This window comes from Paroedura picta, chromosome 12 (genome assembly GCF_049243985.1).
Source record: "Paroedura picta isolate Pp20150507F chromosome 12, Ppicta_v3.0, whole genome shotgun sequence".
NCBI lineage: Eukaryota > Metazoa > Chordata > Lepidosauria > Squamata > Gekkonidae > Paroedura > Paroedura picta.
The window spans coordinates 12,169,985-12,185,027 of NC_135380.1; the positions used below are offsets into that span (position 1 = coordinate 12,169,985).

Genomic DNA, 15,043 nt, shown 5'->3' on the forward strand with positions numbered 1-15,043 from the left:
GATTAAACGCAAGCCGTGCTTAAGACATCCCAAAAGATCATTTTATTCCTTTAATATCAAGACGGGGTTCATTAACTTAGGCTACCCAGAAACTCTCAACTGGCAATTCTTGAATAAATTATTTATAGACAAAGACTCTTAACTTATACAACTGAAATAAATTATGCAAACCCACACAAATTGCAGAGCAGCTCTTACTGTGGTTTTTAAGGGTGCTTTGTTTCTCCACTCCCTTGCTTGCATGACAAGGTGATGTAGGTAATGCTGAGCTACCTTCACGCCAATCACTTGAATTTTCTGTACTGACCTTTTCATACTTGGCATGTGAAGCAACTCTAAATCCACACTGTGAGTTCTCACTTGTGCAGATTTTCAGGCAGGATGGATCAGATTTAAATCAACAACTTAAGCCACATTTCTAGTACAAATGTTTTCCAATTCAGGCTGGATACCAACTGGCTGCTTTAAGAATGTAAACATGTATTAGAACGTTTATATTCCAAAATACGTGGACCTACAGGCCTGCTGCCTTTTCACAACAGAGAATTGATATTTACTGAGACGGGAGAGCGATTAGGAAATTATTTTTGCCTTATGCTCTCTCTGTACTTTTAAGGACACAACAGTAGTCATGAAAAGTCTAAGTATCCTGTACTTTTCAAGGCTGGTATTTGTTCGGTGGAATAGTCTTTCCATAGGCTGTTTTTTTTTTTAAAGAGAACTTATAGATTAACATGTTTATTTTTAAATAAGATCTGCATTGAATGCAGATGTAAGGGACATTCAGTGAAACCAACAAGTTTATTAAAAGTTGAAATCCAATTTAAGTGACAAAGCAGATCAAACAGATTCATTTTTTCCCTGAAACCTACCTTCTGACAGTACCTTTGACTTTTCACTCTCCCTTTAACCAGTTTTGGGCTGTGAGTCACTATTTGGCACATTCTGAATTGAAGAAGTAAAAATGCCCTCAAAGGCCATTTCACAGACGTCCATTACGGAAGCCTGAAATAACTGTTACCTTGCACCCTGTGCTACCTGTATTTGTTTCTGATATCTGAAAAGCAAGGAAAATAGAGAAACCATGAAGCATTTTAGAAAACAAAACATGGCTTTATTTAATAGGTTTTAGATTCAGGTGGCTAGCTGTGTTGGACTGAGGCCACAGAACAAAGTTTGAGTCCAGTGGCACCTTTAAGAGCCACAAAGTTTAACGTTGGATATAAGCTTTCATGACTTTGTTGGTCCTCCAAGGCAGTGGTCCCCAACCCCCAGTCCGGGGAACGGGACCGGTCCGTGGATCAGTCAGTACCGGGCCGCGGCTCCTCCTCATCCTCCTCCCCAGCTGCTGCCTCGGGGGCTGTCCTGCCAATTTGCTGCTGGCTCACCTTTGGTATTCTCCGGTGGCTGCCATGGCTAGGTTCCCTCTCGGTATGGCATTGCGCAGCTGCTGCTGGCAGCACCCCCCAGTGGGTGGCAGGAAGTCAGGGACACAGGCGGGAAAGAAAGTGGATCAGGGGCTCAGACAGCGGCGACATCCCTCAGCAAAAGACTACCCCCCCCCCCCGGGCCTCAGTAAAATTGTCAAGCATTGACCGGTCCCCAGTGATAAAAAGGTTGGGGACCACTGCTCCAAGGTGCCACTGGATGAACTTTGTCCTTTTATTAGGCTTTAGAGACAGTCTTCGTACGATAAGCAAGTTTGGATATTGTCTTAGATTACTAAACCTACCAACTTCTTCAGCGGTGCATGATTACACCCATGCAATGTTATTATGGACAAAATTAGTCATATTTAAAACAAGAAGCATATATTCAAAGATAGGTTATCGGCCCATAGTCTAGAGGAATTATTTAATGCTGCTGACTGAACATTTACATGACATATTGTAATGTTCTCAGAAAGTATTTCAGTAAGTACATCTGGAATGAATGAAATGCTGTCTAGTAATTTTCCCCCCAACCCAAATTTCAGTTTTTCGATAGGGGAAAAAAATAACCTCCTTGGGTGTTCACATGTTTTCTGAAGCTATTCATGAGTGGTTTCATGATCCACTGAAGGCTACGATAACCAAATATCAGAGTTCCCTCACTTAATAGCAGCTTTACAGCCGCTGTAGAAAGGGGTTTTGTTTTTTAAGAGCTAAATATGACTTCAGGAGCCAACTGCAGAAGGGAAATCACATCATCTCTAAACTGTAGCTCTGCTCCTGAAAAGCCACTTAACACCTTTCTCATCTTCCCTCCTGTGCACTCACTAAGATCCAGTGAACTCAGCAACAGGAGCAGGCTGTTCCCCCTTTCTGCTCTGGTTAGCATGACAGGAACAATCACAACTGAGTGCAAAAGGCTGGCTTGTGGCTCCTCTCAAACGGACGAGCAATCATTTCCACTTGGGTGGTGGAGACAGGGCAACCAAGGTCCACCGCCAACGAAACTGTTTCAGCTCCAAGACGCGATTTTGTTGGTGACAGCTACAAAGCAAAGTACTTGTCTACATAGAGCAGAGAACACAGTGACACAAACTGGGCTTTTAAAATAGTACTTAGTCCAAGCTCTTGGCATTTAATATGAGCCTCTTGTGGCACAGAGTGGTAAGGCAGCAGAAATGCAGTCTGAAAGCTCTGCCCATGAGGCTGGGAGTTCAATCCCAGCAGCCGGCTCAAGGTTGACTCAGTCTTCCATCCTTCCGAGGTTGGTAAAATGAGTACCCAGCTTGCTGGGGGGTAAACCGTAATGACTGGGGAAGGCACTGGCAAACCACCCGTATTGAGTCTGCCATGAAAACACTAGAGGGCGTCACCCCAAGGGTCAGACATGACCCGGTGCTTTGCACAGGGGATACCTTTACCTTTACCTTGCCATTTAATGCTCCTAACTCATCCAGGCATGGAGGGGTTTGCAGGTAGCTGTGGTGATTGAAAGCAAAATCCAAAATGAAACAGTGCATAATACCTTTTTATTATGACCACAAAAACAGTATGGGTGGGATTGGGCAAAGTTTTCCAGCAGAAGTTTTGGGCAGAATTCCCCTCTCCCCCCAGTCCACTGATTATGAAATGATACTACTGGAGAGACTTGGGAGGAGGGGGGTCCTCAGTGGGAAAGGGGAATTATTCAGGGCCATTTAGGTTGGCCTGGTTAAAAGGTATCATGTGAGATTTGTTTGGTGTTTAGACATGAAGATAACTAGCAGAATCTGGATCAGTTTCTCAGCAAGATGTTACTTCACAGTGTTATACTGAAGACATAACACAGGAATACATGTATTTTGCCTTGAGTTCCCTGGTAGAAGGACTAGAATAGAGGTGTGTTTCCCACCTACACCCCTATGAGCCAGGGTCATGTCTTGCTTTAGGGGGATCAATTTACGGCAGCCCTTTTCACTACCCGTGTATATGGACCAAAAACTACAACTGAAAATACAAAGGATCTCCTGAAGACCAAACACAGTCTCAAAGAAATTGTATTACGTTGTATTTTTGAACATATTGTATGTATCTCGACTTTATTTTAAAAAGCAGCTTGAAGTACAAGCAAATAAAATTGTTTTTTTTAGCCATCCGATGAAAAATAATAATAAAAGTAGTTCATAAAGCATCATTAAAAAAGATTTTTTTACAAAAATCAATCAATACAAATCAGAGGCTGTACAAGCCACCCCTCAAGAATGCATTAAACGGGATAAGAGATACAAACAATCAAACTCCCTCCCAATCAAACATGCTCTAATCATATTCCAGAACTCCCAAAGCAAAGGGGTGAACATATTGAGACAGGAGTTCCGTATTCTGGAAGCATCATGGGAAGGACTCTGCTCCACAAACTCACCAATAATTTCTTCTTACAGTCAGTGTGCCATGCGGCTACCAGCTGATCTTAGCGCTAAGGCCTTGTTAAAATTACGTCTACTCCTTTCACAATTGAAGAGAAAGAGTTCAATTAGCCTTTTGTTATAGTGGCTAATGGGAACAAAACAAGACCTCCCCAGCCTGTCACCACCCATTCATGACACAACCCAACCAGGATTATTGTGAGAAAATGAAATGAATGGAGGGGCAGGCAATGACTGCATGTTGTAAAGGGGACACTGTTTGTACTCGCAAGGCCACTCGGTCCATGCATATCGCAAGCCAGTCACTGTGTCAGGGCAAGCTAGGTTGTGTAGAGTCACTGTGTGGAGGGAGGCAGTTCTGATAGGTATTGCGTTCCACTTGCACAGAGCTGGGTCAGAGCAGCAGACCTGCCATAGAGAGGGACAGAACATACATTCAAACCTGCTTGGCGTCTGGAGCACGGACATGAATGCCATGGAACAGCCGAATCACCCCACTAGTGGGGCAAACTTCAGTGTCTGGCAGGTGCCAAGCCTACGCCTGAATCTCTAGATGTTTCTGTTTTTATTGCAAAGTGATGTAGGATGTTCCGTTGAGTTGAACAACTGCAATGGGAAGGGTGCTTAAACCTTTTCATAGTCCAACACCTCTCCCCTCCGTAATCTGCTCTCAGACCTAAATTTTTCACCAGCAGGGCTAACGGAAGCTGGGGAGGAGAGTTAGAGTAGGACAATGATGCCAGGAAGAGGACATTATGTGCATTAAAGGTGCATTAAAGACATATAAACCCTCTTTATACTGAATCCAACTATAGACCTGTCCAGATCATTATTTTATTTCTTTAAAACATTAACTGCCTTTCTACCTTGCAGTCCTGAAGTCAGTTTGCAATACAAATAAAATAACAATAATTTTATAAAAATGTAAAAGATCATAATATGCGTATTTTCGGGGCTTTCTAGGATCTCGGGCAGGGAAAACTCTTTCCCCAACATTTACTAGAGATGCCACAGACTGTAGTTTGGACCTATATGGATACTAAGCATGCGGTCACAGCAACCTTGTGAGGTTTACCATGGGCCAAAGCTTTGCGACTCACTGGGGATCTCTACCTGGTCCTTCAGCTCCACATATTCCATTTCCAGCACTATGAACTTTATACCAATATAGCAGTCAGTGCATCTGCCAAAGACCCTTGGGAACTGGAGCATGGTTATGAGTGTTGAATACAATCTGCTTTTCTGTTAGGTATGATTGTATGCCATGCCCATGATATAAACCACACTTCCCTGCTAACACTTACCTCAAATATTTTGCTGTCCATGTGGTGGAGCTGGATGCTTTGACTGTAGGTGACATTCAGAACCTTAAGGGCTACATCCACTTGCACTTGCTCAGGGAATGGGCCTTGGAAGGTCAGGTTGTGTTTACCATAAGCCACCGCCAGAGCCCCAAGGTGCAGTCTGTAGGCCACGCTCTGTTTATCACGGGGGTGGATACTTTAAAGCAAGAAACAAACAAACACCAAAAAAACAACAACACATATTTTGGTTCTCAATTGAAACATCCCATTTCCAGTCCTCAGTTACAGTCTATCTGTCAATAAAGGTATCTGAATCTGTGTGCACGCATGCGTATGCATACATGCACAGAGACAGACAGTGTGTATGTTACTCTCGTAATGTCTCCCAAGGAAGCTTGGAACCTACCAGTACTTACTCCTTGAGGTACCATGCTTCTTTCTACTAGCAGTCATCATGAAGTACTTCAGGCTTGTATCATGTCTGTCTACTCCTCCCTATGCCAATCCATTATTGCCTAAGAAGGTGGCCAATGGACAGGAATGTAGCAGGAAAGTGCCTTTGGGTTAGGCTCTTACATTTAGAAGGGTGGGTTTTTGCCCCCTGATGGCTCTCCATTTTTCTATACATGAGCTATTAGTCCGCCTCCCTCTTGCAGTAGTTCTTAATGGAATAGACCAGTGGTCCCTAACCTTTTTATCCCTGGGGACCGGTCAATGCTGGACAATTTTACTGAGGCCCGGGGGGAATGGGGGCAAATATAGAATTGTTACAGCTGCTTGGGAGGGCCTGGACAACCTAAAACAAGGGGGGCTTCCTTACCTGCCATAGGGAGACGACGCATCACAGAGGTCTAAGGCAACAGCCATAAAAGTATTGGGCATTTTCTTATTAGGAACATAACCATAGTCTGCTGTTTGATGCCATCGGATACGCGGAAAGCTGTCGTCAACCCCTACTCGAAGATATGTAGATAACTGTAACACAGAGACAGCGGAAATCTAAATGAAGTTGTCGATCACATAACCCTTAACCCCTTCTAGGCTATAATTCCATTATTAATCCTTGTGCTTTCTGCTGCCATGATGGGATGACTCACTGAGTGTCATGGAACACTTGCCACACATTCATCTGGGGTTGCAGCTGAATATAGAATATGAATATGAATACAGAAATAGGCTGGAACCCCTTGGCTTTGTTTTTTTAAAACACTGTATTCTTGCATTCCTTCAGATCAGCCAGCTCCCAATAGCCCTCCCAGTGTTTACACCTTCACACCCTTGCCTATTACCTGAACGAAGCCAAAGGGGAAGTTCTGCTCCGTTTGCCCAACTGACCCTTCATGGAAAGATTCTCGCCAGTCTGCAATGAGTGCTGGGAACGTGCAGTTGTACAGATCAGTGTTCATTAAAGTGTTTTTTTCACCTGGGAGAAGCACACAGAGGATGAGGCAGGCCAGCTGCAGGAATGATGGCACTGCCTTCCCCGTTCAATCCCAGCTTTGCGTACCTTGATACCAAACAACGCCTCGGAGGGTCATGTTGAGAAGAGGGTGGATCATTGCATTCCAGAGCACAGAATACTTTACAGGGCCAGAATCCAGATAGGAGGCAGGGAAGCTACAACATGAGACAAATCCATTAGGTAAGGGTCTTATTGGACTGCCCCAGATATGGCTTGATCATTGATGGCTGGGTCCTCTCTAAAAACAGAGCTCAGAAATCACTAAACACTGTATGAAAGTTTGTTGTACAGAAGAGGGGATCCGCCTTGGGCCACCAAGTGCAAAGGGCAAGCTTGCTCACCATTAGCTACGTTACTGCCTTCTGATGCCATTCTGGTTCTCCCAGCTGGCCAAGCATTTCTTTGCTGTTATCTAAGACTTGGCAGATATGCCTGAACCTGAACGGCATTTTTTCTCTAACACCTCTGTGATATGCTTTACTAAGAGTGAAGACAGATCGTAATATTTATAGAGCAGTGATATGAAACCAGCCTCAACACATTTAATAAAAATAAATCTTCCAGGGACAAGCTCTGAAAAGCTAGTTCTATAAGTCTACACCATCGTTTAACAAAAATTGGTTGTGGAGGCCATCAGTTAGCAAAGAGAAGAGTTGGTTCTTATGTGCCACTTTTCTCTATCAGAAGGAGGCTTACCAGAAACACTTGATTCATCTACTTCTATTAAGAATGGAAGATTGCTCTTGTGACATCCAGAGCAATCTCCCAATCCATGTTCAGAGTCCAGACAGTGCAGGGCACAACTCTTTGGGACACATAAGCCATGGCAGCACTGCACAAATGGAACTTATAAGAAGTGTTGCAATCCTCTCCCTCCTCCAGGTTATGTGGGGGCACAGTGCGCCTAATGGAAAAAACACTGGAGAACATGTATCCCATGTTCATGAACCTTGTGAAAAGCCTACTGTGCTCTTAAAAACTGAACAGAATGGGCACATAATTTAATAGCCACAGTTGTTTACTTACTTCTAATAACTACTTTTGAAAATAACCTGGAAAATGTGCAGCTCTGTACAACTCCATCATACTAAGAGGCCATGGGGAAAGGGATGAAATACAGGTTGAGAGATGACAAGAGGTTTCAGTCCACTCTCCTTCCTGCACTGCTCTAAGGTAAAGTAGGGAAGTCTACCCTTCTTCAAAATAGTACAGTGTGAACCTCACCAATACAGGTTTTGTACTGCATCTACACTGATTCCCAAATGTTTTCAGCATAGACCATTATGTCAGCTATATGTTAAGTCAATAATCAGCCAGAACATTTAGCAGATGCTTGTACTTATTTGCTTGATTGTTTTTACTATTACAGAAGAACATACTATTGTGCTTAATGAACCGGTTTGATTTGTAAATACAACCAGTAATGCATGCTGTGTATCTTGAATCCACTGGAATCTCAAAAAGAACCCGGGGCACTAAGAATTACACTGAGGAGCAGAATACAGCATTATATTACATCTATATATGTTTGTTGCTGAGGAGACACTTTATGCATCAGATGAAACTCTAGCTCACAAAAGCTTCTGCCACTACCAATCTCTTAAGTCTTAAAACTCGTTTTTGTTTCTCCTGCACCAGATTTGTACAGAATTTTAAACTAGATGCAACTCAGGGAAGTTGTCATCCCGGTTCTAAATGCAGGCATGTGCTTATATTTCCTGCTACAGAAAACAGTGTGGCAGCCACAGGGAGGGAGAGAACAGACTGCACAGACTGAGAATGAAAAGGTTATCAAGTATCTATAAGAAAAGAGCGGGAACTGTTGTCATCAGTTCTTCTTACCTTTTATTGTCCTCTGAGAGTCCACATTTACGCAGTGCCCTCTGGGAGGACCAAGCTTCAACTGGTGTCCCTCCCCAGGAGGCCGCTACCAGTCCTATAGGGTATTGGAGCGTCTCATACAGATAGCGTCCAAACAGCCAGCACACAGCAGAGAAGTAGCTGAAGTCTCCATGGCCCAAGTTTTCTTTTCGGATAAATGTTTAAAAGGCAATAAGAATATTTAAAAGTTTGGAAAGTAATATGGCTGTGTTTTGTTTACACAACTGGCTTCTTCTGCCACACTTTCACAGCTAGGAGCCACAGTACAACTGGTCCACAATCTTGCTCATCCTGATGAGGGATGCTTGGCTAGACTCACTGCTACTACTGCAAAAACCATTTTGTTTTCACTTGGCCCTTGTGAAAGCTGAACCTGCATGTCTCGAGTTACAGAGAAGGGTTTCAAAAAACAGGGTTGGGGGAGGATCTATATTGTCTAGTCTATAAATCTGATATTTGAGGTTTCTCACTATGAAATACTGTGAAACAGCGGCATCTCTTTCCAGGAAAATAAACCACAAATCCAGTGGTTCTTCAATGACCAAAGCAAATGTATTCCAATACCAGGTTTCATAAAACAGAACTGACCCCTGTAGATGAATGAAATATGCATTTATTGGGCAGTTGGTGGTCACAGATTGTAGTTCAAACCAATCTAACATCATCAGTAACCTACAGCCATTCTTCCAAGTACTAACCAGGGTAACCCCTGCTTAGCATCTAAGATCTGACGAGATAGGGCTTACCTGGGCCCTAAAACGTAAAGTGAAACTCTTCTAAGTTCTTTGAAGGCTATAATTTTAGAAGGGTACAACTCAGCTTAGGCTGGCATTGATAGTGCCTTTCAGCTACAGGAAAAAATGCACATAGTGTCTCCTGTCTTAACAACCCATCCTGCCAATGCAGAAACTAATTTCTGCTTTGCACAAACAAACCAGAGGTGAGGTTAACTAAAACTCACAAGCAAAACACGAAAAAGAACATCAGATAAACTGCACATGCTTTTATAATGGCACAATAAAATCAGAGTCCAGTAGCACCTTTAAGACCAACAAAGATTTATTCAAGGTGTGAGCTTTTGAGTGCAAGCACCTTCATCAATCAGCCTCCAGCTAAACCACAAAATCTACAGGAGTTGTAAACACATTGCCACGTTCACCAAAAGGCCTTCTGCAGACTCTTACCGGCTGTCGGCACGGACCACTGCAAATCAATATCGGGAAGATCCAGCAGTTCCTCTTCTGACAGAGCAAGAGAAGCTGCAAACACACGCACATACGGGAAGTTCGAAGCCTGTGCGAGCTCCTTGCTGGCGTTGAATATCTAGGAAAGGAGGCAAATTCCAGTGAAGCCATTGTTGAAAAGTTGCAAACAAATGAATTTTCTTCTTGGGTGTTAAGTCTTGAACAATGGAGAAACTAACAGCTGATAAAGTGGGCTCCAACCAACAAAAAAATTAATGCTGGGATAAAAACTTATTAATCATTAAAGATGACATAAAGCCCCTTTTACTTTTTGTTGCAAGGGATTCTGAGTTTTTAAGTGCAAAAATTATCTCAGGCACCAGTTGCAGTGGTACTTCAATAACATACAAAGCAAACATACAGAAACAAGTATTCCACTGTTTAAAAAATTACCCATTGCCTCCACTGCGCTCTAAGGAAGTGCAGCTCACCTGAGAAACTGTCATCTGCATGTTACTTTGCCCACTGCAAAGCCAGACATCTCCAAAGTAGACGTCTCGCAGGGTGATGTTGGACACGTCATCTTTGTAGACCTGACGAACCACTATGGAATAAGGACCACCCTGGGGCATGGCGCTCAGAACTACCTTCCAGATCCTAGAGACTTGAGAAAAATGGTTTGTAAACAAAACTTCAGGCTTCTTTATCAGTCTGAAACAATTCATAGGTGATTTCAGTAGCAAGACAGAAATGAAGAAACTGCAATGTTTTCTCCACTGGCCATTTGCTCCCCCTGTACTTTCAGAAGAGTCTCCATCAACAGAGATTCAACCTTACATGAGTCTTTCTTTGGAAAGACGGTGTCAGATTTTCACATCCAATAATGTGTTTGCTTATTAGTCCCTAACTTATTCTATTTTCAGTTTCCTCCCTCCCACCATTGTTGACCACTGTTCAGTTGAGACATCTACTCAAATAATATTCATTTCCAGATGCATCTTTTTCTCCTTTTACGAACCCCACAAATCCACTAAACCAGGGGTAGTCAACTTGTGGCCCTCCAGATGTCCATGGACTACAATTCCCATGAACCTCTGCCAGTGTTTGCTGGCAGGGGCTCATGGGAATTGTAGTCCATGAATATCTGGAGGACCACAGGTTGACTACCCCTGCACTAAACTACCTGCTTTGCCTGAAAGTCATTTAAATGAATGAAGATAGTGGAGAGTCCCCAGCCAAGGTTTTAGATAAAGACAGGGATGGCAAAACCAACAGGTCCCTTGCTACATACATATACCTCCTTCCTTTTCCACACTGTCACCTCTAGTCAAGCAGGTTTTAGAAACAATTCATAAGCATAGACGACCTATAGGAAATTACAGTGTATCAGAATACACACTACATGCTAAAATCCCTCTTTCAAACAGCTTCCCTTTCTCTGGAAAAAAACCTCCAGCAACTACTGTTCACTGACAGATGAAAGCTCCAAGTCTGATCCCCAGCACCTCTAGAATAAAAGAAGAGCAATCAAATCTAATTGTAAAACAATCAATGATTTATGGTGCATTTTTCTGTTTTCTTTTTTGTATACCAGAAATGTCTTCTGAATCTGAAAAAAAAGAAAGCCAAGCTAGGAAGTTTTGCTTTCCCCTCCTGAAAATCATGAATACACACACACACAGGAAAATTCACATGCTGCTTCTCTAGAGAATTGCACCAGATAGCTAATAAAACAGCACAAACATAATTAACAAGCTTTTAAAAAACCCACCTGGGGCACTAAAAAAGCATTAAAATATTTAGCATCCTAAAATAATCCTTGTTAAACAAACCCTCCAGCTAGAAGCAGAATACAAACCATTGTAAAAGATCAATCCCTTTAATTAAAAGCCAGAGTAAAAATGGAATGTCTTGGCCCAGGGCATAAAAAAAGAGGGCAGGCATCACGCAAGCCCCAAGGGGGCAGGTATTAAACAGGTGAGGTGCTGCCACTGACTGCTACCTGCCAAACCACTGTGGCTGGGTGGGGGGGACGGGACAAGAGAACAGGGCTTCATAGAATTTCAAATGGTATGTTGGACAGGAGGGCAGCAGGCTGTCTTTCAAGCGCTTTGGCCCCAACCACAGGCCTGGAACTGCTAAGCAAGGACTATAATACCTTTCCCAAAGACAACATTATGCCTTTGCTCAAAATTTATCATAGCATAACAGACAATAAAAAAACTGTTGTCACATCTTTTGAGCAGAAAACAGTATTGAGTACTGACGATGATGAAACACATCAACACTCAGATATATACAGCTAAGACAGAGGAACCACAAATGATCCATGTCTTTCTGGAGGCAAGTGTTGGGTGGAGGACACATTCATGTCATTTATTAATTTATTACCTTCACCCTGTACCATTTTTTTCATAACAACATTGTCCCACTTGTAAATCATCGCCGTTACATTGGCACCAGGTTCTCCATAGCCCCATAACACTGCACCAGCTGGACCCTTCTGCAATACCATGTGGTCAGCATAATAGGAGGCAAAGCGAAGTTCAGCACCTGGAACACACAAAAGTTCATAACATTTCTGAGGGAGTCTGTGGCCTCATATGACTGCTCCTACAGCATACTGCCTGTGGTGAAGCCGCCCCAGCATTAGACCTTTCTCACTGCATAAATATATACCAGTTTATAAGAGGTTACTAAATAGAGGAACACACACTGGGAAACTTCAGCTTGGCTCTTGCTTACATTTTTTTTTAAAGAAAACCAGACCACATAACAGCTTTCACTGCAGGGAAAACAAGAGTACACACACACACACACACACAGCTAACTAAACAATTATGATCTGACACAGAAAGATGCTATATTCTATGGTGAATGCCTAAAATGTGAATGTTGACATTTGCCTCGTGAATATTTGACAAATATATTTAAAATATTTCTTTCCCTCATTTGTTGACAAACCCCAAGTGATATTTATAATTCAGTTTAGGTGAGTGTCAGCAATCATCAGTCTGTCTCTGGGATTTCAGAAATCTGCAGAAAGTGATCCAAGATTGTCAAATTCATATGTAATTAGCAATTCATCACATTCTAAAAACATATTGCTGGCTGAACATTCCTTTGTTAGGGTGATATTCCAGAATGATCAGCAGATGTTTTCTCAGTGTGAGCTATATTAGTTTGAAATCCTGTTGTCTTTCTCGTTCAAAGATCCAGCAGAGCTTGAAGAAGGTGACAACCCTAGAGCTCAAGGAACAAGACAGGTATGGAAGGGGCAGAAATCAGAAGCATGGAAGAAATGGAAAGAGACTCAGCTAAGGACTGGCTGCTGGTATTTGTTAGATATGGATGTAAAAATATTGGAAATTCCATCTATAGTCCTACAGACCACACAATGGGTCATTTGCACTCAATGGGGGATATTGACATCTATTTCTTGAATAGCAGCCCAAACCAAGCCACTTTTGAAACTAAGGGGAGTTAGCAATTCTGCATGGAGGTCAGAGGAAGATCAGAGGAAGAAAGGGATACGTTTGAAAATTCCTATTGGGCATGAAGACTGGATACCAATCCATACATTCACAGCCAGTTTTGTATTTTACCAATTAAGATATTTATTTAATTAAATTAATTAAAGTTATTTTTGGCATATGGAAGAGTCACTGGCATACTTTTTAAACTAAGTACCTACAAAAATCCCGAGAATATAAACTACCTGCAACAAAATCTGCAAAGGTTTATACTCCAAGGAGATACATTTAGCATAATAAAGTTAAATGTTGAAACTAAGCAGGCATTCATTCAAATAAGCTAAAACTTGTAAAACTTGTAACCTTTTTTTTCATAAACTGGTGATTTAATACATGGCAGAGCATTGATTCCCCCACCACCCCAATTGCCTAAGGGAATAAAATAATGAATTAACAAAAGAGACTGCATGAACAATCAAGGCATGCTAACAAAGTAGTATACAGATGCATTATTCTTAAAAAAAACACCACAATGCTAAAGGGAAACATTCTTTATTATGTCAACCTAAGAGCAATGATATGAGCCTCTTGTGGTGCAGAGTGGTAAGGCAGCCGTCTGAAAGCTTTGCCCATGAGGCTGGGAGTTCAATCCCAGCAGCCGGCTTAAGGTTGACTCAGCCTTCCATCCTTCCGAGGTCGGTAAAATGAGTACCCAGCTTGCTGGGGGGTAAATGGTAATGACTGGGGAAGGCACTGGCAAACCACCCCGTATTGAGTCTGCCATGAAAACGCTAGAGGGCATCACCCCAAGGGTCAGACATGACTTGGTGCTTGCACAGGGGATACCTTTACCTTTACCTTTAAGAGCAATGAAAATATATTAAAATGTTCCCTAGAATAACCCTGAAATTTATTAAAATGGGGTTGCCATTGTTTTATGGAACCTGGCCTCATGCTCTGCAAATCACCCTAATACTGACCAGCATGGCTACCCATCTGAATCACAGCTAGATAAAGCTAAGGAAGGTTAAATATTTTCCTCAGAATTTACTCCACTCAGGTACAAATTCTAAAAGGGCAATTCCAAGCAGCATGTTCTCTCCCATGACTATTTTGTATATATTTATTTGGAAAAGACCCACACATGTGAATAGATTTAACTTCAGAATAAATATTGCACCACAAATATTAAGCTGCAGTTTTTTAAAAACCCGCTAACCTCCTTAACAGTATTTCACTGTGATTATTAATTCATTTGGCCCGTAAACTGTCCGAAACTGTTTTGAAAGGGAAAGAAAGCCTCTATTATGTCCAAGACCCTGATTATTTCCTCATATAAAATAACAGCAATGAGTTATTTCTGACATCTGCAGTGTCAATACAGACTGACATAAGAACCCACAAGTACACACAAAAATGAAAGAAACAATACATTTCAGGGTGTTTAAAAAAAATCCAAACAGAATGGACAAGTATCTCCACTAATGGCAGCAGTTATTTTAACATTAATTACTGTCTCTCCCTCCAGTTTAAAAGCTTGACCCTATAATATTTCCAGTCAGCTGAACAACTAAACTTACATGAGAAATATAAAAAGTAAACAAGAGGGGGAGAAAGAGACAGAAGGAAAAGAGGGAAGAAAAATCCATTTACAAAATAGGGTGGGGAAGAGGGAACCACCTGCTGCAAAACAAGTCAGAAAGCTGAACAAAAGAAAAGAGGAAGCAAGACTCTCAGGAGACAGAGAGAAATGGATTAACACTAAATCTTGTACTAATTACTGAAGTTACAAGATTACAGCTCTCAAAGATCAATGAAAACCTTCTATTTACAGACAGAAAATGCTCCCCATATCAAGTTCTATTTCTTGTAGCGCCCCCCCCCCCTCCCAGACACACATATAA

General features: G+C 42.0%; 1 protein-coding gene across 11 annotated transcripts in view; it reads right to left on the minus strand.

The window, feature by feature from the left end:
• SIAE (sialic acid acetylesterase) overlaps nucleotides 1–15,043 on the minus strand; it is a 16,966-nt gene continuing 1,923 nt past the window's right edge. For 10 of the 11 annotated variants that reach the window (XM_077305103.1, XM_077305104.1, XM_077305100.1 and 7 more), the window contains 9 exons: nucleotides 12,058–12,219; nucleotides 10,158–10,330; nucleotides 9,667–9,805; nucleotides 8,444–8,627; nucleotides 6,647–6,756; nucleotides 6,429–6,562; nucleotides 5,960–6,114; nucleotides 5,140–5,335; nucleotides 3,475–4,243 (listed from right to left, as the gene is read on the minus strand). In XM_077305103.1, the coding sequence (XP_077161218.1) occupies nucleotides 4,007–4,243; nucleotides 5,140–5,335; nucleotides 5,960–6,114; nucleotides 6,429–6,562; nucleotides 6,647–6,756; nucleotides 8,444–8,627; nucleotides 9,667–9,805; nucleotides 10,158–10,330; nucleotides 12,058–12,219 (1,490 nt within the window). In that variant the 3' untranslated portion in view covers nucleotides 3,475–4,006. Of the gene's footprint in view, nucleotides 1,058–3,474; nucleotides 4,244–5,139; nucleotides 5,336–5,959; nucleotides 6,115–6,428; nucleotides 6,563–6,646; nucleotides 6,757–8,443; nucleotides 8,628–9,666; nucleotides 9,806–10,157; nucleotides 10,331–12,057; nucleotides 12,220–15,043 lie in introns of those variants that run through there. The other variant, XM_077305109.1, reaches the window with a different exon arrangement.